Source organism: Panthera onca, chromosome B4 (genome assembly GCF_046562875.1).
Source record: "Panthera onca isolate mPanOnc1 chromosome B4, mPanOnc1 haplotype 2, whole genome shotgun sequence".
NCBI classification, from domain to species: domain Eukaryota; kingdom Metazoa; phylum Chordata; class Mammalia; order Carnivora; family Felidae; genus Panthera; species Panthera onca.
Genome location: NC_138345.1, coordinates 104,838,536 through 104,862,537, shown reverse-complemented (window position 1 = coordinate 104,862,537; position 24,002 = coordinate 104,838,536). Strand labels below are relative to the sequence as shown.

The 24,002-nt window shown below is 34.0% G+C and overlaps 1 protein-coding gene across 6 annotated transcripts in view; it reads right to left on the bottom strand.

The window, feature by feature from the left end:
• Positions 1-24,002, bottom strand: part of METTL25 (methyltransferase like 25) — a 155,033-nt gene that overhangs the window by 53,197 nt on the left and 77,834 nt on the right. For 5 of the 6 annotated variants that reach the window (XM_078449645.2, XM_078449643.2, XM_078449644.2 and 2 more), the window contains exons 6-9: positions 22,142-22,236; positions 18,524-18,553; positions 14,755-14,828; positions 1,232-1,325 (exon numbers count right to left, since the gene is read on the bottom strand). In XM_078449645.2, coding sequence (XP_078305771.1) covers positions 1,232-1,325; positions 14,755-14,828; positions 18,524-18,553; positions 22,142-22,236 — 293 coding nt within the window. Of the gene's footprint in view, positions 1-1,231; positions 1,326-7,432; positions 7,795-14,754; positions 14,829-18,523; positions 18,554-22,141; positions 22,237-24,002 lie in introns of those variants that run through there. The other variant, XM_078449647.1, reaches the window with a different exon arrangement.

Sequence of the window (24,002 nt, the reverse complement as noted above, 5' to 3'; positions counted from 1 at the left end):
TAATTATAATATTAATATAAAAGTATACTAACATATATAACATTTATAACATATAATAAAACTATATATAAAAACTAAATGAACTAAAACTTCTGTTTGCATTTACTATGTAAAAACATTGTGCTCAGTATTTTATGTATATTACCTCCTTTGATCTTAAATCATGAGTTAGAAGTGCTTTTGAACAGTTATTTTATAGAGGAGGGGTTTGATTATTAACAGTCTAATGGCTTTAAATAATAAAGTAACTGGGGAGTAAATGAACAACTGGTAGAATAAATAATAATACTTTTTAGCTTTGATACAATATAATCATATCTGTACCACCTTTTCAAGAAATCCATTTCATTCCTTTAAAAAGCTATTTTATTCTTTATTTCCATTTATAATCAATTCAAAATACCAGAGTGATCCAAGTTCAACTTAATATTTTACTCAATAACGCATTTGAATTGAGAGTTTATTTTTTTTCTCAGTGTTAGAATATTTATTACTACTAGCCAACCAGCTTACCACTTTATGTTTGATATCAAACTCTCAATTATTAGCTTGGGCGGCCTATGATGTTATACTTTCCAGGATTCTCCCATTCAAAGGCTTTTAGAATTTAAGATTTTTAATTTTAACTAATTATACAATCTTTAAATAAATGCAGTTTTTTGTCTCATTACTCTTACCTTACTTATAATTCCCTGTTCTGTTATCTTGTTTTTAACTCTGTTTTTGATTTGAGAATTAATACATATTACCTGAATAAACCTAAAGGGGGAATCTCTCAACAGATGTACAACAGCAAAGCACCCACATTGACTGGAAAGGTGAACTGGAATAAAGGAAATGGTGGTATGGTTTCAATGTAATGTAGATGTTTTTCACAAATGGGAGGAAAGTAGAAGGCAAATTATTTTGTATCATCTCAATTCATTATTCCATAAAAGTTCTTCTGTTTTGTGTGTTTTTTCTTTTCAACGTTTTTTATTTTTTATTTATTTTTGGGACAGAGAGAGACAGAGCATGAACGGGGGAGGGGCAGAGAGAGAGGGAGACACAGAATCGGAAACAGGCTCCAGGCTCCGAGCCATCAGCCCAGAGCCTGACGCGGGGCTCGAACTCACGGACCGCAAGATCGTGACCTGGCTGAAGTCGGACGCTTAACCGACTGCGCCACCCAGGCGCCCCTGTTTGTTTTTTTTTTTTTTTTTTTTAATAAAAACAGCAATCATATACTGACCTTGGACTCATCTAACCCAAGCTTCTTTAGAGACTTTCTGGCATAGTCCAGAAAGGAAGAGGATTTGGAATAAATTTTACCAACATGCCGATCACTGCAAAACAAAAGTAAATCACTTTTTAGTTTTTCCAGTTTAAATTATAGATGACTGCAAATTAAATCATGAAATATTTTTAAATACCTTCTGTGTGTACATGGCACAAGCTTCAGATTTGATAAAAATGTGTTAATATTTTTATAAACATTTTTAGGTTCCATATTATAAAGTGTTTAAGATCTGCTTCTGAGAATTCCTTCAACACACAGTAGTGGGAAACAGTATTAGGAAGACAATATATGAGAAATAACTTATCAACAGTATTAAAAAGCTTAATTTTTAAAGGAAACTATAGGTCTTTCAAAAGTTTCCATTATGCTATAAAACACACTTAATTTTATTGGCAACATTACAGTTCATATTTCATTGCAACACCTGCTAATGGTGGCGATAATTCAACAGCTATGCAAAGAGAACTCCTTCAATGCCAGCCATTAAAACACCATATGCTGAGTTGGGTCTGACTTGATCTCATTTATGCCCTGCAGATTTTCACTACAGTTTAAACAAAATATCATGAGATGGTTTTGAATTTAAATAATGAAATGTGAGACTATCACATCACATAATTTGGGTTGCAACTGAGGTAAAATATAAAAATCTAGGGAATAAAAAATTCACCACTTCCAAGTTATCAAAATCAATGAATAAAAGCTCATTTACTCTTGGCAATATAAATATTAATCCCTCTGATTAATCAGACATGAAGTTCCTTTGAACTTTGAATTCTTCCTTTGAAATATATCTCAAATATATTCTTGCAGCTCCATTTCTAGATGGCCACCTCAATTCCACTTATTAGTACTTCATGTCCTTTAAGATTGAAGTCTGTCTCCTTCCTTGCTGCCTATATTTTCACGATAGTTTCTTAGAGGAACATTTTTATGTATTACTTCCCCACCCCCCAAAATTTCAATATACCTGCCATTTCTTGGGGTAAATTTGAAACTCCTTAATTAAGCAATCAGGGTTTACTATTTTCTGGCTACACCCACATTTTCCCATTATAATCCAGAATTCAGTTTTCTCTACTCATTGTTTCAGACTATTCTCCATATTTATGTCTTGGTGCATTTGCTCATTCACTCACTTCCTAATGGATTATAAGGTTTTCCACTCTCATCTTCTGCTTAGTTAAGCTACAGCCATCTTATATGACTAAGCTCAAATTATGTATTCTTTTTGGTAACATCACTAATATCATGTTTTCTAGTTTTGACTTTCCACAGCCCGTATCCTTTTTCCACTCGTGTTATTTCATCACTGCTTTGAAATAATAGTTGTTTGAATAGGTATAGGTTCCAGAAAACAAAACTTGTATGTTTTATGAGTTTTTGTGTAATTATCAGATCCAAAACATAGTTATGTATCTTAAGTATAACAGATATAATAGATAGGTACATCTTACATATTACAGGTGGTGAAAATAAAAGCAGGAAGAGCAATTAGGAACTTATTACAATAATCTAGAGGAGAAGTTTAGACCAGAGTAGTGACCCTGAGGATGGTGAAAAGTGGTAGAATTTTAGACATATTTTGATGGTAGAGACTACACAGTTGTTGAAGGACTGTATCTACTCCATGTGAGAGTGATGTTGAGTATCTTTGCATGTGTCTATTGGCCATCTGGATGTCTTCTTTGGGAAAGTGTCTATTCATGTCTGCCCATTTCTTAACTGGGTTATTTGATTTTTGGGTGTTGAGCTTGATAAGTTCTTTATAGATTTTGGATATTAACCCTTTATCAGATATGTCATTTGCAAATATCTTCTCCCATTATGTAGGTTGCCTTTTAGTTTTGCTGATTGCTTCCTTTGCTGTGCAGAAGCTTTTTATTTTGATGAGGTCCCAACAGTTCATGTTTGCTTTTGTTTCCCTTGCCTTCAGCAACATGTCTAGTAAGAAACTGCTACGGGTGAGGTCAAAGAGGTTGCTGCCTGTATACTCCTCTAGGATTTTGGTAGTTTCCTGTCTCACATTTAGGTCTTTCATCCATTGAATTTATTTTTGTGTAAGGTGTAAGAAAGTGGTCCAGTGTCATTTTTCTGTGTGTCACCATCCAGTTTTCCCAACACCTCTTGTTGAAGGGACTGTGTTTTTTCATTGGAATTCTTCATGCTTTGTGAAGATTAGCTGACCATATAGTTGTGGGTGACCATGTAATTTAGAAACATGGGGTCATTAGTGCCCCTGCCAGGGTGATTTGATGGACTGATGGAAGTAAAATCTGACTGGAATTCAAGAATAAAAGGGAAAGAAGTTTCAAAGGACTTTTTCAGTAAAGAACAGATAAAAGATAGTTGAATGGGAATATGGAGTCCCCAAAGGATTTTCAGAATCTGTGTTCTTAACCACATGTGCTCTTATGACACATCATTTCATTTAATAAAAATGAAAACTGGCCATCATGGAACTCACTAGGGGGTAGAGGAGCAGACACAAACAATTAATTGTACTGTCAGGTTCAATCAGAGCAGTAAGTCACAGATTAAGTCCTATGGCAGAAGAGAAGAGGGTGAGAAAGAGAAAAGAAAAGTATCAGAGAGGTTGTCTAACCTGGGTTTTAAAGAATGCTTAGATTCCACCTGCCAGAGGTTGTGGAAGGAAGGGGTGGCAGAAATGAGGAGAATATTCCACGTAGATAGAGGAGCTCCAAGGAAGCATACAAGGCATAAAATTAATTGCATGGGAAATGATGAATAAGCCAGTGTACCAGGACATTCTGCATGGACAGCTTCTTGGAGTACAGAGGAGGGAAAATGGGGTGATGGATTAGGCTGCAAAGGATCTTAGTGACAGATCAGAAATGGCCTTGAATGCCATAATAAGGATATTTTAGTTTTTGAGTACAAAGAAAAGGAATTATCAAACATTTTGAAGTTAGAAAAGTGACATGACTGTTTCTGAAAGACAAATTATGGAACTTCAAGAACAAATTAAAAGGGGGCCCTCTGTCAGAATAAAGCATGGTCAGCATGCTAAAAAGGAATTAGTATTCTTTCTTTTAATAAAAGTGAATGCAGTAGATCTAATTAAAATTCTACTCAAGTGAATCCAACACCACCCACATGCTTTTCCAAAAATACAATTGTAAGAACATGGTTTACATGTAGCACTCCCCAAAGAAACAAAATTAGTGTAGGAAATTTTAGGAAAATGTGAAGTAGATGTATACCAAATAAGTGAAAACAAGCACATGCAGGACAGAAACTGACAAAATCCAGTTTCTCTATCACTACAAAATACTTCTAAAATTAATTATTTTGTGCCTTTTTTATGCTAATACATACTGAAATACTTGAGATCCACATTTTGCTGAAAATGGAGACTGGTTAAGGGAACTCTGAAAATCTTCAAACTACTCTTAAATTTAAAAGATACAGACTTCCTAACTTCAATTTGGCCACACATAATGGATTAAGTAATTAGTTTTAATTTTGTGAGCCAGTTTTCATGATCTGGTTTATAACTTTTTTATTTGATTACAGCAAAACAAAAATAAAAATTAAACTAGGTAATACAACAATTATAGGTATCAAAAATTACAATATTTATTATATAGCTGATACCATATTGATCATGAAATAATAACTGAGTAAAGTGTATATATTTTCCTGCTCTCTTTCCAAGTGTTTGAAGAGATTTTTACATCATGAAACTCCTTTGGTATTTTATTCCTCTTAGAAAGTTTCCAGATAAGGACTTATTATAAAATGAAGAGTTTTCTATAATTATTGAATTTGAAGACAAATGTTAAATGCTCAATCACAATTAAAATTAACAGAGTAAAAATGCTATATTTAAGTCCATGAAACAGTTCAGTTCTAACTTTAGGCTATGAACAATTAAACTTTTAAAATAATGTTTCAGATATTCTAAGAGTATATCACTTGAAAACTACTTTAGCTAACAAGGAAAACAAATTAAGCAAAATTAGAAAGATGTAATTAGGTAATCTTATTTTCTGCCTTTAGTGTTCACACTTTTAAAAAAAACTTGAGGTATAATTGATATATAATATTATATTAGCTTCAGGTATACAACATAATAATGTGATTTTTGTATACACTGTGAAATGATCACATGCCCAGTTAACATGCACCATACATAGTTACAAAAACAGTTTGTTTGTTTGTTTTTTCCTGGTGATGAGAACTTTTCAGATTTACTCTCTTAGCAACTTTCAAGTATGCAATACAATATTATTAACTATAGCCACCATGCTGTATATAGTCAAATGCCCCCCCATAGGAAACTAAAATACTGAATCTTGCTTGTATTTACCATTCTTACATTTTTCTTGTTTGCCATATATTTATACTCCTAAACAGTTATACAGTTGTGCTTGTTCAAATTGTATAAATGGAACCATCTTCAAGTTTTTCCTGTGACTTTTATATGAACAAAATTTGTCTACACTGATGCATGCAGTTGTTATTCATGTATTTTTACTTTGGCATAGTATTATTCTACTACAATTTATCCATTTTTTTATTAATGAACTAAAGTTCCTAGATTTTGGCTCTTATAAACATTGCTGCTATGGATTATTCTTGTATAAGTCTCTGGGAATACATGTGGAAGAGCTTCTAGGATATACACATAGGCATGGAACTGCTGAGACAAAGTATTCTCAAGTTTTGTAGGTAAAACTAACTAGGCAACTAGGCATTTTCAACCTTATTAGGCAACGCTAACTTGTTTTCCAAAGGAATAAACTAATTTTTTTTTCTCTCACCAGCAATGGATGGTTCTAGTTGCTCTGCATTTTTGCGATCATTTGTTATTAGCAATCTTCTAAATTTCTGCCTATTTAATGGTTCGAATTGGAAAAACCTCAATCCTCCTTCTGTGTTTCTTCTTTCCTCTCACACTTCTGACGACTAGCATACTCACAACACTTCTGACACCAGACGTGTGGCGTTTCCCCACACCCAGCAATTCTTTGACACCAGCTGGGTATTCTACACATCAGCTCAACTCTGGTACCGTCTACCTAGAGACAGCACTGATCCCACAAGGTAAGGGGATTGCCTTCCCACCTCAGATGCCAACTGCAAGGACTAGTTCCCCAGGTTACACACAGTCTGTCCAACCTGACAAAAAACTGACCTTCCCCTCCCCTTTACATTTAGTTATTTGGTAGAACAGTTCACAGAACTCAAGGAAACACATTTCCCAGTTTATTAAAGGATAAGATAAAGAATACAGATGGACAGCCAGATGAAGAGGTGCATAGGACAAGATCTGGGAGGGTTCCAAGCATAAGAACTTCTGTTCCGGTGGAGATGGAGTGTGTCGCTTTCCTGGTAGGTGGGCATTGTCTTTACCAACCTAAAAGCTCTCCACGTGCCATACTATTGGGATTCTTGTGGAGGTTTCATCACATAGGCATGGTCAATTATTAATTCAATTTCCAGCCCCTTTTCCTTTCTGAAGAAGGGGCGGAGGCCTCAAACTTCTAATCATGGTTTGTTCTTTCTGGTGACCAGCCCCAAGCCAGGAGCCATCCAGGAGCTTACCCAGAATTACTTCATTAGATCAAAAGATGCTCTAAGAGCCCGTATCACTTAAGAATTTATAAGGGTTTGAGGAGTTCTGTGCCAGGAACAGGGATGAAGACCAAATGTATATTTCTTGCTACAAATCACAATATCACATGGTTATAAAGATAATATCCTATTGTGGTTTCATTTTACATGATCTTGGTTACTAATTAATATTGAGCACCTTACCCAATGTTCATTAGCCAGCTGAGTGTCATGTTTGTGAACTGAGTAATCAAGTCTTTTCACTATTTTTCTTTATCATAGGTTAATTTTTCCACAAATTTGTAGGAATTCTTTACGTATTTTCACTACTAGTCTTTTTTCAGTTATAGGGCTTCCAATTAGTTTCTAACAGTGGACACTTCCACTCTTCTGAAAACCGTTCTTAATATTAACGTAATTGAATTTTCAATCTTTTATTGTAAGATTTCCAGGTTCATATTTAGTTTGAGACACGCCCTCCCTCAATGTCAGAAAGATATTCTTCAATACTATTTTCTGAAAGTATTATAGTACTGACTTTCATAGTTAAGGTTTTAATCCACTCTGAATTGATTTTTGTGTTTGTTGTAAAGCAGGGGTTCAGATTTTTATTTTTTTTTTGTGTAGTAGTCAGAAGAATGGTTCACCAAAGATGTCCATATTCTAATCCCCAAAACCTATACATACATTATGTTACATGGAAAAAAGAAATTAAGGTTGCAGATATAATTAAATGTTCTAATCTGCTGACTTTAAAATAAGGAGAGAATCCTGGATTATCCAGAGGGCTCAAGGTAATTTCAAGGATCCTTTAAAGAGGAAGAGGAAGGCAGAAAGGAAGTCAAAATTACAGAAAGATTTAAAGATGCTATGCTGCTGGCTTTGAAGACTGAGGAAGGAGTCATGAGCCAAAGGATGCAGGTTCCCTCCAGAAGCTGTCAAAGATAAAGAAATGGATTATCACTTGGAGCCCCCAGAAAAAACGCAGCCCTGAAAATACCTGACTGTAGCCCAATGAAACCCATTTTGGACCTCTGACCTCCAGGGGACTAGATAATAAATTTATGTGGTGTTAAGCCATGAAGTTTGTTGTAGGGATATGTTACAGCATCAAAGGAAACTAATACTTACAACTGTGTAAGTAACTACTGTCCTAGCACTATCTAATGACTACCCCCTCTTCTCTCTGATGATCAAAACAATATAACAAAGTATGACTGCTGGATCATATGGTAAGAGTATGTTTAGTTTTGTTAGAAACTACCAAACTGTCTTCCAAATTGGCTGTCTCATTTTGCATTCCCACCAGCAATGAAATGCAAGTTCTTATTGCTCCACATCCTTGCTAACATTTGGTGTTGTCAATGTTCTAGATTTTGATTTTCTAACAGGTGTGTAGTGATAGCTTGCTGTTTAATTGCATTTCTCTGATGACATATGATGTAGAGGATTTTTTCACGTTATTTGCCATTTCTATTACTTTTTATTTCCTCCTGTATCTTCAAACTTAATCTGGGATCATTTTGCTTCTGGCTTAATTCTTCAGTGCTATCTGCTGGTAGCATATTTGCTCCATTTTTTTTTTTTTTTTTGTCTGAAAAAGTCTTTATTTCACCTTCATTTTTGAATACTGTACATTGTAGCCTATTTTCTTTCAGTACTTTAAAGATATCATTAACCTCTAGCTTCTATTTATGCTAAGAATTTACCTGTCAGTTTCATTTTGGCTCCTTTGGAGATATCTCCAAAGATATCTCTTATCTCCCTCCTCTTTCCCACCTCTGGCTGCTTATGTTTTCTTTGCCTTTGCCTTTGTTTTCATCAATTTTACTATGGTATACCTAGAATTTATTTTCTTTTTTGCTTCTCCATGGAGTTTGTGTATATCTTAAGTTTCTTGGACTTATGTCTTTTTTCCAATATTGGAAAATTCTTAATATTGCTACTCCCCTATTTTCTCTCTCCTTTTTTCTCAAACTGCAACTAATATGTTTGTGAAACCTACTCACTGTATTCTCTATGGCTCTTAGTCCATCTTTTGTATTCTCCATCTTTGTTTCCTTGTGCTTCACTGTGGATATTTTCTTCTGATCTGTCTTCCAGTTCACTAATTATTTCCTCAGCTGTATCTACAATGCTATTAATACCACCCACTGATTTCTTAATTTCAGTTATTTTATTTTTTCAGTTACAGAATTTTCACTTAGGTTATTTTTTGTATGCTTTGGTGCTCTGACAAAATATTTTTATTTATATGTACATATTAAGTATAGATTTTTTTTATTTTAAGATAATTGTACGTTCACATGCAGTTGTCGGAAATAATTCAGAAAGATTGTTATTCCCTTTGTCTAGTTTCCTGAAATGTCTCATAATGGGATCTTGCAAAATGATAGTACAGTATCACAACCAAGATACTGACATTGATGCAATGAAGTTACATAAGGATCACTCATGTTGCTGTTTTATAGCTACACCCAATTCCCTGCCATCTCATTCTTTCTCCCCCAGAAACTACTAATCTGTTCCCAATTTCTATGATTTTATCACTTTAAGAATGTTATATAAATGGAATCACACAGTATATAACCTTTTGAGACTGGCTTTTTTCTATTCAGTATAATTTTCTGTAGTTTTCATCCAGGTTGTTATATCAATAGCTCATTCCTTTTTATTGCTGGGTAGTATTCCATGACATGGATTAGCAGTTTGTTTACCTGTTGAAGGACATCTGGGTTGTTTTCATTTTGGGATGTTATGAGTAAAGCTGCCATAAACATTCATTTACAAGTTTTGTGTGAAGATAAACTAGCCTCTGTTGATACTTTGTTAGTGCTAGAACTTCCAGCTTCCCACATCTTCTCCACCGATACTGTGGTAGGGGTGGCCTTGTAACTGCTGGGCAATGGTGAAAATCCTGACTCTACTAGGCCTTCTCTGATGCCATACTGGTGGGGAGAGAGTGTAAAACCATTTTACTGCTAGGTGGGCAGGAAGTCCAAATTCCCACATGGTCTCTGACACTGTGGCTGTAGTGGTGGGGTGCTTGTTACCTCCTGGTGGGAAGGAAATCCTAGTTTCCTACTTGGCCTCTCTGACACCATTCCACAAGGAGTGTTCAGGAACCTTATTACAGCTTGGCAAGGATGAAAGTCTGGGCTCTCCAATGGGTCTTTGCTGAGAGTGGGATCACAATTTTTTATGTGGTTTCTGGCTGTAGTATGGGAGGTTTGTCTGAAGGTTTTCCTATGCCTTCCTCTTTCCTGGTCCAGGTATGTATTTTTTTTTTGTATGTGCCTACTGGCATTTCTGGATTGCAGTTTACTTCAGCTCCAATACAAGGTTTTTAAGGCAAAAAGATAACCCAGAGAACTTCCACCATGTTGCTCCTTGGGTCCTGAGATCTTGAGCTAGTTTGTCTTCTTCTTTCTAAGATTCTTTCTGAGTCTTCTTATAGTTTATAGATAGTTCTAGATTTTTAATTGTAATTACCAAGAAAAATATAAAAAAAGTACAACCGCTCCATTTTCCCAAAGTAGAAGCTTCTCAAGTTGTTATTTTAAGCTTTTCTCTAAATTCCAATGAGTCCATTTCTGTTGCATGCGGTTGATTTACCTTGGTTTTTGGTCATGTTGTCCTATTTCATCATATGGCTGGTTATTTGGGGTTGCTTGCCAGATACTATATACAGCAAACTTTAGTGATAGTTTGAGCCTGCATATATATTATTTTTGTCCAGAGAGGATTTGCCAATAGTAGGCAGCTAGAAAAATACTCTGAAATACTTTAATCACAGTTTCAGATAATTCTAAGTGGGGCTTTAGGCCATTTTAGGACTGTTTCATTTATGGTTTACCCTCACTCATAGAGTGGATCTAACTCAAGGTAAGAGTGGTGTGCCTGGCCTATGGAGTCCTCCTCCTAGGGCAGGCCATGAACTTTAACTCTTGTCTCACTAGAACTGTTACTTTATTGAAAGCTGTGCTCACCCTCTCTGTCTACTTTGTTAACTGTCAGCTGCCTATTCTATACAGATGCTTCTGGTGAAATGCATCCCCTAGAAGACACAGGGCTTATGTCTCTTGATTCCCATCTTCTCTTAGGTATTTGCCCTGTAGTAGTTCTTGCTCTTGTTCTTCTTCTCCTTCTTTGTTTTTATTTTTATTTTTATTTTTTGCATCAACAAGAATACTTTAACCTTTAAATTTGACATCAACAAAAGATGCCTGTGTCTTTTCCAAGTCTCTTAGGATAGGATTCACTTCAAGTATGAATAAAATAATTTCATGAGACATAGTGACATTCAAGTCCCCACATAAACACATAACTTATCTTTTTTTTTTCTAGTTTTACTGCAAATAATTGGCATACAAGTTTAAGGTGTATAGCATGATGGCTTGATTTACATATATTATGATATGATTATCACAATAGGTTTAGCTAACATGACCACATTTTTTCATATAGATACATTTAAAAAAAGGAAAAAAATCCCCTTAAGATGAGAACTCTTAGGATTTACTCTCAACAACTTCTATATATTGCATAGCAGTGTTATAGTCATTGTGTTGTACATTACATCCTTAGAGTACCTATTTATCTTATAGCTAAAACTTTGTACCTTTTCTCACTTTCCTCCAATTCCCCATCTCCCTACCCTCTGCCCCTGGTGATCACAGGTCTCATCTCTTTCTATGAGTTTGGTGTTTCTTATTTTGGTGTTGTTTTTGAGATTTCACATATAAGTGAGATCATACAGTATTTGTCATTCTCTGTCTGACTTATTTCACTTAGCATAATGCCTTCAAGGTCCGCCTATGTTGTTGCAAATGATAGGATTTCCTCATTTTTTAATGGCTGAATAACGTTCCATTATCCCTTCATCCAATGAAGGACATGTTTCTATATCTTGGCTAATGCTACGAATGATGGGGCTACAGATATCTTTTTGATTTAATATATTCATTTCCTTCAGATATATTACCAAAAGTGAAATTACTGGATCATCTGGTAGTTCTAGTTTTGATTTTTTGAGGATCCTTTACTCAGTTTTCCACAGTAGTTGTACCAATTTATAATTCCACCAACAATGCACAAGGGTTCCCTTTTCTCCATATCCATGACAAATGTTATCTCTTAGTCTTTTTGATGATGGCCATTCTAACAGGTGTGAAGTAATCTCAATGTGGTTTTAATTTGCATTTCCTTAATGACTAGTGACGTGTATTCATACATGTACTTGTTGGTTGGCCTTTTGTCTATTCAGGCCCTTTGACCATTTTTAAATTTTTTTGTTGTTATCAAGTTGTAGGAGTTCTTTATATATTTTGGACAGTGACCTCTTATCAGATACATGGTTTGCAAATATATTTTCCCATTCTGTAAGTTGTCTGTTTTTTTTCTTCTGTGTAGATGATTTCTTTTGCTGTATGGAAGCTTTTAAGTTTGATGTAATCCCATTTGCATATTTTTATTTTGTTGTTTGTACTTTAGGTGTCATATCCAAAAAGTCATTACCAAGACCCATATCAAGGAGCTTTATTCTTATGTTTTATTCCAGGACTTTCATGGCTTCAGATTTTACATGAAAATCTTTAACCCATCTTGAGTTAATTTTTGTGAGTGATATAAGATATGGATCCAGTTTCCTTCTTTTACATGTGAATATCCAATTATCCCAGCGCCATTTATTAAAGAGACTATCTTTTCTCCATTGGGTATTCTTGGCTCCTTTGCCAAATATTGGTCAACTGTATATGCTTCAGTTTATTTCTGGGCTTTCAATTCTGTTACATTGGTCTCTGTGTTTATGCCAGTACCATCCCGTTTTGGTGACTACAGCTTGATATCAGGAAGTGTGATCCCTCCTGCTTTGTTCTTCACAGGAATTCTTTGGCTACTCTGACTCTTTTGTGGTCCATATAAATTTTAGGAGTGTTTTTTCTACTTTAAAAAAAAAAAAGCTACTGTGATCTTGATAGGGATTGCACTGAATCTAGATGGCTTTTGGTAGTATTTACATTTTAACACTATTAATTCTTCTAATCTATGAACATAGGGTATCTTTCCATTTATTTGTACCTTCCTTGACTAGAATTAGTGGGAAGTTGACTTTGGTTTTTGGATAGACTGAATTTGATATATCTGTAAGGTACTTAAGTGAAAGAGGTTAAAAGTGGATACCTGATTCAAGATATTAGTTGTGAGGGGGGTGCCTGGGTGGCTCAGTTGGTTGAGTGTCCGAATTCAGCTCAGGTCATGATCTCACAGTTTGTGAGTTCAAGCCCTGCGTGGGGCTCTGTGCTGACAGCTCAGAGCCTGGAGCCTGCTTTGGATTCTGTGTCTCTCTCTCTCTGCCCCTCCCATGCTCATACTCTGTCTCTCAATAATAAATAAATGTTAAAAATTTTTTTAAAATAAAAAAAAGATATTAGTTGTGAAGGTAATTCCTAAGAGAAAGAGGATATATTAAGAGACAGGAGCTGAGTATAAAAATATTAGCGAATGAAGATATATGTAGGAGGTGAGTTAAGAGGAAAAACCCTTTAAGTAAATAGGTGACAGACAATGCCAAGTAGGGAGGAAAAAAAGCCTCAGAATGTAACTTAAGGGAAGATAAGGAGGAAGAGAGTCTGGAGAAAAAAACCCAGTTATCAACATTGTCAAATGTGGCTGAATGGCCAATCAGGCTTTGGAATGAAAGCGTTTATAATAAATACCATCTATCTTCTGAGTAGTAAAAGAAGCAGGAATGTGGAGGGCTGGACAGTGTAATTTTTAAGAGAGAAGAAAGATTCATAAAAAAATGGAGACAATTTTAAGTTGTCATTGGGAGAGCTAAAAAAATTTATAAAGAGATTTGAGGTCTCAAAAGAAGCAGGCAATCAATATCTGAGTGGACATAAATTTGCAAAATTTTGTGATTTTTTTCAACAAAATCAGTATCTTGTGATGAACTCAAGAGAGGGAGCTAGTTTTCAGGAAAGCATGAGAAATTAATTTGTAGACAATTTTAAAGATTGGTAAACATATGGAAAATAAAATGGAGACTGCAATAAGATTTGGGAGTTAGTTACACAGAAATGATAGTTTAAGCCAATGGTATAGTAGATATTTATATGTCATAATTTCTATCAGTAAAAAAAAATAGGTTATTTTATTTCTTACAGAGAAATAATAACTAATCTAAAAATAGTTTCTATCTCTGTTAAGTGTGGATTCATTTTTGAGAACTTTAAAACTGTCCTATTTTAATCTGAAGAATAATCCTATTACAACCAAATGGCTATCAGAATCCTAAAATTGTAATTAGCAAGAGGATATTCATGAAATTTGCCAGACTTGCAAATGTATGCTTGAGTACAGCAGTTACTGAACCAATATTATGGAAAAATTCTCCCATTCCTGCCTCTCTGTATAAGCAATGCATTATTTGGAAAAAACAACAGCAAACAAAACATGTGCAGGGCTATTATTTACCAGTAGTACATGGGCCACAATTATTTATGATCAATTTCTGTTCTCATTAGTTAAGTGTTTAGGCTGTACTGGTTGTGAAACATTTTAAATGTAACCCTTGCTATATGATAACATTATATTCACTGAATTACTTATATATAACATTTCATTACTTCTAAAATTTTAAATTATAACTGACACAGACTATTTTATCATTACACAATGCTTCAGGACAAAAAGGAAACATTAGAGCCCCCACTTTAATAATGATTAATCTAAGATACAGTTGCTGCATACTTCTTTGTTACTACTGACATTATGCTCAAATTCAAAGCTTCTTTTAAAAAAACAGTGATGTTGAATAAATTCACCTAGGCTAAAAATCACTTCACTTATAAGACAACAGAGTTATCCTTATTAAAATAAAATCCTCCTACCATTTGGTGATGCCATAACATTCTTTAATAATATCCTGAAGGACAGCTCGATAGAAGAGTGATTCAGTAGGCAGCTGAAAAAAATGTAGATAAATATAAGCACAAGAAACAAATAAAAAACATATATCGAATCAATACTAGAGAGTCAGGAACATAAGTGAATGTTAGAAATCTGACTTTATTGCAAAACATAGAGGAAACTTTTATAATTTTTCCATTCTAAGTTAAATTGTTACCCTGAGGCTAATACTAAGGAAGCAATTCTGCATGAAAATAGAAGAAACTATAAAAGAAATGGTAGTGAATGGTGGAAGAAACAGCACAATCAAACAAAAATGAGCTAATGTCCCAAATGCAGTGCGTTCAGTTAAAAATGTAGAAATAAACTTTCATGACCAGCAAGATCAGCTCTGGAGCCGAAAAGAGAGCAGTAAGGTAGAATACATGCAAAAGAGAAGTGAACACGGATTTGTCCTAATGGTGGTGGAACAGAGATCGTATCACCTAGGATTCACACCCAGAAAGAGAAGATACTATTGTAAGTAAGGACATGCTAAAAGTATGTCTGAGGTCTAAAAGATCATAGCGTTGGCTACTGTAGAATTGAAAAGGGCATGTCTTTTTGTCCCTCAGGAAGGATATAGGATTAGGTATCCATGAAGGTTTTCCAAAGCAAAGAAGATATGGATGAAGAGAAGGGCCTCAGGGAAGCATGATAGTTTTGAGAAAGTATAAAAGAAAACACTTCACTGAAACAAGGGAAGGGGCACTTAAACTAAGAAACTACAAAAGTCACCCAAACTCTATCCACATCCCCACAGAACTCTTAATGACAGTGTAAATAAATCCAATACAAAATAATATCAGCAACAGTCCTGCTTCCATGCAAAGTTTCTAACGAAAAAAAAAAAAAAAGGGGGAAAGAAAAATGAGCCAGAGTGGAGGGAGGCCAACAATATTGAATGGTCCTGAGAAGGCTAATAAGGTGAAAACCCCAAACTGTGCAATGACTGGTAGTTTTAAAGACAGAGTTCAGTACACTGTACAAATTCCCTGAGTCAAACTTCTTTCCCTTTTCCTTCAGAGCACAACATTGTTATTTTCGTCTGTTTTCAACTAGAATATGTTTGGATTCAGACGGAGTCTAGCATAAAATACAATTTTGCCTGTGTGCTCAGATAGAAAACTTACTCTACTGCTCCTCTCTCATCTGACCTCAAGTTCCTACACTGTGGGCCCCAGGCGCTGAGGCTACAAAAAAACACAAGTTGGGAGCTGAGGGTGAACCATTGTTTCTTGCATCTTCACCTAATGGCACTGACTTCTTAAATCACTGGAGAATGTCTGACTTGCAGGATTTTGACAGAGCACTTGGAAAGGGCACGTGTTATATCCTTCCAAGATGGTGGGGATAGTGGGGAGGGTGATTCTAGTTGGAAATGGTGTTAGGAATACCAAAATCCCCAGTTCAGCTCCTAAAATAATGCACTGAAAGCAGACATACTTGAATACTCCTACGAAATTTGTAACCTTCAAAAGGTATATTTCTTAAATAAAATCTCTTTCTAAATGCAACGCCTTGACGTAAGACAAACTCTGATTTGTAAACTTTCTTTCTAGAAGACTGCTCCAAAACATATCATTCAAAATTTTCCATCTCTGCACATATTTTTCATTTGGCATTTTTTTCATCTTGAGTAATTCTTTTTGTAGTACCAAAAATCTCTATCATCCATCCCTTCCTTCTCCCCATATCCCTTCAGTTTTCTCACAAAAATGCTGAAATCCTCTTTCATATATTGACACCTATTGTTCTATTGACATTTAAGGCATTTTTAGAAATATATTATTACATGAAGTAAAATATTAGTATTATAAATGGTTTATAAAGTTCTTAACTTTTTATTTACTTAGCTATACAATAAACAGGAACTTTAATTTTACATGAATTTTACATGAAACTTCCAAAAATAGTTGAGCTGGTATTTGAACTGAAGAAGCCTAGCTCTGATGTCCACATATAAAGCCATGATGCTATATGGCCTCTTGGACACTTGGGCAGGGATGGTGTCATTAGTTTTTATTCAATACTTCAGTCAGGAAAAAAAATCTTAAAAATAAAGTTTCCATACCTATGCCTTTGAGAAAAATTATATAAACGGTATCAAGGTAATTTAGAAAAGAATGCATATTTATATTGTTATTAAAAACTGGTTAAAGATGACAAAAAAACCCCAAGAAATGCATTTAAACAAGAGATCATACAGAAATGCAATGCACAGAGAAATAAAAACAGGATAGAATAAATCATCATTCCTTAGTTATCCTGAATAAATAAGAGCCTTACAGCTGTTCGCTAAGAGAAAGGGAAGAGAGTTATGAAGTGCCTTCAAACGTGCATTCCTGGGATAACTGGGTCTATCCATCCTGGTAAATACAGATGGAGGCATGTGGGAAGGGAGTCAACATCTCCCCAGCACCCTGTGTCTGACAATTCCAAGAATAAACTGGATGTGGCTCAGAGTTTACTTTCTCTCCTTCACAAATGATAAATCAACCTAACACTTTAATGCATCTTAAATCGGAGGGAGCAAAAAGCACACGCTTAAAGTATATATCTTAGGCATGCATTTTACAGGTCTAGTGGAGACGGCACTAAGCTGGAAGTCAGTACTCTGCAATTAATTAAGGGAGGTAGAATGCACTATTAAACTTCTGCTGTGTATCATGTTCTCATGTAAGTTTGGGATAATACTCAACTTATAAGATTGACTGTAAACATGAATAAGCACTTGGGAAACTGAAAAACACCACAAAAATGCACAGGGACATTATGATGAAGGCTCTTTTCTCTTCCAGATCCTAGGGAACCACTAGACTCATAAGCAGTACAACTGCAAACCAGCAGTTTGAGACGAAAGCCCACATACCTCAACAATATGCCCTAATGCCTTTAAAAAAATCAGCTTTTATCAATTTTTAGATAGGAACAACAAATATATTTAAGAAAAAAAGTTCTTAGCATTGAGCCTGGGCCAGAGTAAATACTCAGTATATATTTGCTGCTATTATCATTTTAAATTATAATTATTTAAAAAAATTCAAATTGACATATTAATGTTCCTTGAAAAGAAGCAAAAAGAGATTTCTAACATTTAGGTACAACAAGAAAAATCCTGTGAAAAGCTTAAAAAGAACAGCTAAAAAAACTTTTAGAAATTCTTAATATGTTTCATCAATCATAAAATAGAGAATAAGGCAATTTTATGGACATTTTGGGGGATATATTTAACTTCTGTTTATATGTGCAAGTCCATTTGGCTATTTCAACTAATGACCAATCAAGTTAATAAGGAAAAAAAAACAAACAAAAAAAACAACAAAAAAACAATGCAGGTCTGTGTTTTGGACTGTAGTTAAAAAATAAATTGAATGCTATACTGTGTTTATCTTTGCTCCAACTAAGCCCATAAGAGCCTGATAGTCAGCAATAGCAGTCTTTGGAAATATTCATAGACTGTTTAGTGTATTATGAAGAAATGACACATTAGTACAAGAATATAATGTGGACATTTTCTTAAAAGTTCAATTTCCTTTTTCTGGAAGTTCACTTCTCTTTTAAAGAGAAACTTCTAGAAAATGTACAAATTTGAATAAGAAGAGGTGACAAGAAGACAGGTTTTAAGTTCATCAGCAGGTCAAGTAAGAAGAGTACTTTAAGAAAACTATCCTGTCCATCTGCTGTATTAGAGTAAACACTTGTACTTACCCCTTGGCCAACCGCAACCCGTTCCAATGCCTTTAGAGAAAAAATAAGGAGAAAAAAGTAAGACAAAGACTGCTGGTATATTTAGTCTTATCTTATAAGACTTATAAACACACTGTATAAAGGCTTATAAAAGTGACATTTAAAAAGATTAATTAAGTGATAATGTGTAAGTTTACACATTTACAAGTGTTAATATCATTGAGGAATGTTAACCAGTATAGTTGTATACTCTAGGGTTGATTTATAATAGATGTGTGTCACGTACACAAACACATACACACCCAATTGTATATACTCCTTGAATTTTAGAAAGAATAAGAAAACGAAAGAAATAAAAGAACATGGTCTTGGCTCACTTTTAGCTGTTTAGCAGAAACAATCAAATCCAAATCTATTATTATATGTGTGTATATAATAAACATGTTTATATACTACTTCTAAGTGTATTCTCTTCTAATTTTTTATAAACATATAGTTGCCTTTTATTGTACAAGGTTTTATTGAACAGATTATAGGTGAAAATTTAGTTTAGAATAGCATGTATAGTTTTGGTTGGCCTGGTCTACAAATTCAAATCAAAGTCACATATGATCAAGTGCCCAAAAGAGAAAGAATACATATTTTTACAATTTTCTATATAGCTGGTTTTACATTTATATTTATTTAAGATCCAGATGATTTTACAAAGTATTTCCTCATATTTCCAGTAAATATGCATAACCAAACATATATAAAAGATACATCTGAAAGATTTATCATAGTTTCAGTATGGAATAAAGGCTTCTAAAACTTCCATTTTTAAGAGACAAACATTTCTACATTTATAAAGTTTTATAACTGAATTACATTAATATTTCAATATTTACCTTTATTTTTTAAATTTTAATTAGAAAATATTTCAAAATAGAGTAGTAAAATATAATAGATCTACATATACTTCCTATTCAATTTTAGAATACCCATGTTTGCTTCAGGTTGCTATTCTTCATAAATAATAACTCACATACTTTTAAAACTGAAAGATAATTTACAGATTATCCTGTGTAAGTACAATTTTTGCAGAGGCACAAGTTCACTGGCAAGGTAAAATAAGTTGCCATAGTTGTATAGCTAGTTAGCAAGTGAGCAGGAAGTAAAAACTTGTTCTTTGAACCTTAACTTCACCTGCCCTCATACCATTAAGATTTAGTGGGAAAATGAGTTCACTGTATAAGAAGTTGCTTCGCAGAAATTATTTGAAGAAAAAAATTATAATTCTCCAAAGACTTGAACGATACCTTCACCTAACATCTAGAGCCAGAGTTTTAGGAATACAGGAGCAAATTATTACATAATTTTCATATTAAATTAAATAGCAACAGGCCCAGAATAAGTTCATTATTGAAGAAAACATTGATTTTCTTTTACAGTACTGTCTGTGCTCATTTCAGATTAGATTTTTGTGTTACAGCTTTGGCTAACAGGCTGAACTGAATAAAGAAACATGGGTTTTTAATAATAAACTGTTTGGTGTTGATAAAAGTGTCTACTTTTAGATAAGAATAACTAGTTAAAAGTAGTCAATACCAAGACTACTTTTAGTATGTGTTGCTGATGACGGACTTTAGAAATACAAATGATAAATTTTGGTTACGTAATAAAAGATAACCAGGTAGGTGATAAGAAGTTTCTTGCAAACATTAGTATTTTTCTTGGCCAATAAATAAAGATAATGAAGAAAATATATACCAAGTGTTAATCGAAAATATTTTGCAGTTTTATCAAGCTTAAAGTATGCTGACATGATTGTGCTAATCTAATTAAAATTTATCTCTGGTTAGTACCCTTAACAATTTTTCAAAGCATCACCAGAAAGTTCTCCTTTCTCGATCTCTTTTTTTTTTTTAACCCCTGTAACTTTGATTATTTGTGGAAAAGGTCAGTTATGGAGTAAAATACAATTAACAAAAAGTACATCAAAAAAATGTTCCTTAGCATCCAAAAAAGCCAAAGTAGTCAGGGACTGCAATGGAGCCAAGGAGAGGGGCATTCCATAGGAAGCTCACATTGGGCAGAGAAAGTTATTAAGTGCAGTGTGGTCTATACATTAAATATTCTAAAATTTATTTTTCAAAACCTCTTCTTTATGTTTCTTTGAATGTTTATTTTTATAGCAAACATTTTTGTTTTGTGGGTACCATATATTCTTTTATCTCTGTAAGGGATATTAATAGTTATTTTATATTATTTTATTTTGTATAGTCTCCATTTCCTCCAAGTTGCTTTTCTTCAGTTTTTCTGATCTCTGTTCTTTCATGTTAGATTTTCCTTATACATCTAGTGATCCTTGGCTGTCTGTTGATAATTAAAATGGGGGTATTGTAAATGTGATTAGAAGTACTGTGCTTATGAGTGAGGACAGTTACTTGTAGGCTTTATCATAAAGGTGACATGTGTCCTGCTTTATTGTAAAATCCCTGATGCCAGCATCATTAGGTCTTTTTTCTTAGGTTAGTCAGATTCCCTAATTTCTTGCCTGAAGGGTATAATCCTGGCTGCTGCATTCTGAGAACTAAGTCATTTCAAGAATTACTTGTCACTATAACATGACCCCGAATAAACATTACTAGCAGATATAGTGAAAGAACAAGATAATTTCCAAGAAAAGCATTTTAAGAGGACTTTAAAAATTATTATTTGAGCATAAATAGATTTCTATGATAATACTAGGATCTGTGACCTAGAACACTGGTGTGCTATTTTTTATATTGCTGTATAAACTGGCAGAGAAATAATGGTCATAGAATAATTAATTTATCTTGGGGTTGGACATCAAACACATTATTTAATCAACTATATTTGAAATTTCTAATGACAAAAAATAACTTAGATGTTTTAACGTGCACCTATTCTTTATAAACTAACATAACACCATGAACAGAAAATACCACAGGTTAAAGTGTTCTAGGTGGAAGGACACAAGCCAAATAAGGCACATTAAAGGCTTTATTTAATTAGATAGTTACTTCCAGGTACCTTATTAATATCTTTCCCATTCTATAAAAAATTAGGAGGGACGCCTGGGTGGCTCAGTTGGTTAAGCGTCTGACTTCAGCTCAGGTCATGGTCTCGCACTTTGTGGGTTGGAGCCCTGCATTGGGCTCTGTGCTGACAGCTCAGAGCCTGGAGCCTGCTTTGGATTCTGTCTCCCTCTCTCTCTGCCCCTCCCCCACTAATACTCTGTCTCACTCTCTCTCAAGAATAAACATTAAAAAAAAAAATTAGTAGACCAAATGATCTACTATAAACACATACAAACATACCACAGAACTGTGAATAAAGCACTGAACTAATTCGGTGTTTAACACTTGGTAGCTGGTACATTTTATATGGTAATTAAAGTAATTATATATAAAAAATTATATGTAAAAAAGTATAACTATAAATTGTTACCACACTGCATGTAAAGTAGATAATGCTGGAAGGGCAAGTGATTTTTTAATCAAAATTTGCAATGCACAAAAGCATTAATAATGATGCTCTGCAAAACTTGGCATTTAATTCATGATATCAGCCAACAATAATAAATTCTGTAACATCTGGATAAAGTTCTTAGTACAGAAAAAAATATAATCATACCAAACATGCTGACATTCTGGCATTACGACCACAGCACCATCTCTCTTCCTTTAAATAATGGCACATTGGAAATCCCCACTTGTCTTGGGTGCTTTCTGCAGATGGAGGAAAAATATGGATTATTTAAATAAGATTCTTCCTCTTTCAGTTAAAGTAAACAATCTATTGAGAAAGAAAAGCAGTTATTGAGAGAGTCAAACAGTAGTTAAACATGGAGGTAGTAATGTTTAACAGTTCATTCCAATCTGTTAATTGAAAGCATATTAATGTTATGAAAGTGGTATTTTCAACAACAGCTGTTTTGTGTTTAAGCTCTAGGTCTGATACTAACCAATTTGCCAAAATTATTTTTTCTAAGATTTAGCAAGAGCAATTTAAAATGGAAGTACTCTTTATGTTCAGTGTAACTATAGGAAATAAGTAATGAGATTCTTGCCATTTATTGCTGACCTGACTTTCTAAAAAAAAAATGATTTATTAAATGAAATTTGGCAATTTATTATAGAACAATATTAATTCATCCCTAACAATGATGAAGCATCAATTATTTTTTCAGCCACTATATTCACTTTCCAGAAAAAGAACAGCTGTATAAGCTCTTCTTTCTTCCTTGTATTAACAGGCTGCAATATTTTCAATTGTGATTCAATTTGGCTCAATTGCATATATGGTTTAAGTAACAACAACAAAAATCAACATTCACGGTTTAATCACACATATCTTTTGCCCAACTCACTTACAGAGTTCTGTACATGATTTGCTGATGTCCAAATCCTTAATGCAAAACTATTAATTACATAGGGGTTTTGAAAAGGAAAACAAATGAGTTTCTTTTTTAAATTGAAGCCTGGAAAATAAGAGCTTAAATTTTATCAAGACTATGACAATTAAAAGAAAAATAAGAAAAATATAAATTTTCTATTAGGTTAAAAAGTAAAAATAGAATTAAAACTTTGAAAACATAAAAAACTCTTTAAAAGAAAATACTGTTGAAGTAGATTCAACTAAATACATTTCTCTGCTATAAAGGATCAGATGACTTTTGATTAAAATAGAGAAAGTTTAAATTTCATGAAGATCAGAAGCCTGTGAAAGTGGTTTCCTTCTGTTCATAAATTAAGATTTATGATAGGCCTTACTGATAATCAGATGGAAGATATAGACCTTCCTCTGGGAATATAAATAATAATAATGCTAGTGTTTATACAGCACTTAATATTGTGAGGCACTATTGCTTTAACTGCTTTAAATGTATTAACTAGTTTTAGTCCCTACAGCAATTCTATGAGGTAGGTACAGTACTATACGCACGGTTTAGCTAGGGAAACTAAGCACACACAGGTTAAGTAAACTGCCTAAGTTGCAAAATATAGCACATGGTGAGGTAGGATTTAAACCTAGGCAATTGGGACTCCAGAGGCCATGCTCTTAACCACCAAGCTATATAAACAACTTCAATTACAAATGCATAGGACTTGTGGAGCCCTTGAAGCCTATCCAGGTCCTGGGGATCCTTGGACTACTTCCTCTATTTCCTAGATGACCTGAAATAGCAAGTTGAGTTTTATTTAAGGTTTTACAATTTTACTGAGATGTGATTACTGCTAAATGAAAGAATAACTGTAAAGTTTTTTTTTTTTTTCTTATAACCAAAAAGAGAAATATCTAGAGCTTACTGTAAAGGGTAAGGGGCTAGAGAGATGGGTTTGTGCTATTTTATTAAGAATAGTTAGGAAACAGGCTAACCAATAAAATAGTTGGGTCTTCCCTGTCGCCCCCCTCCATCCCACATCCATTCTCTTCCTGGAGACAGGAATAGAGATTAAATGCATGATGGGATTAGCCCTGGCAGTCTTTAGAA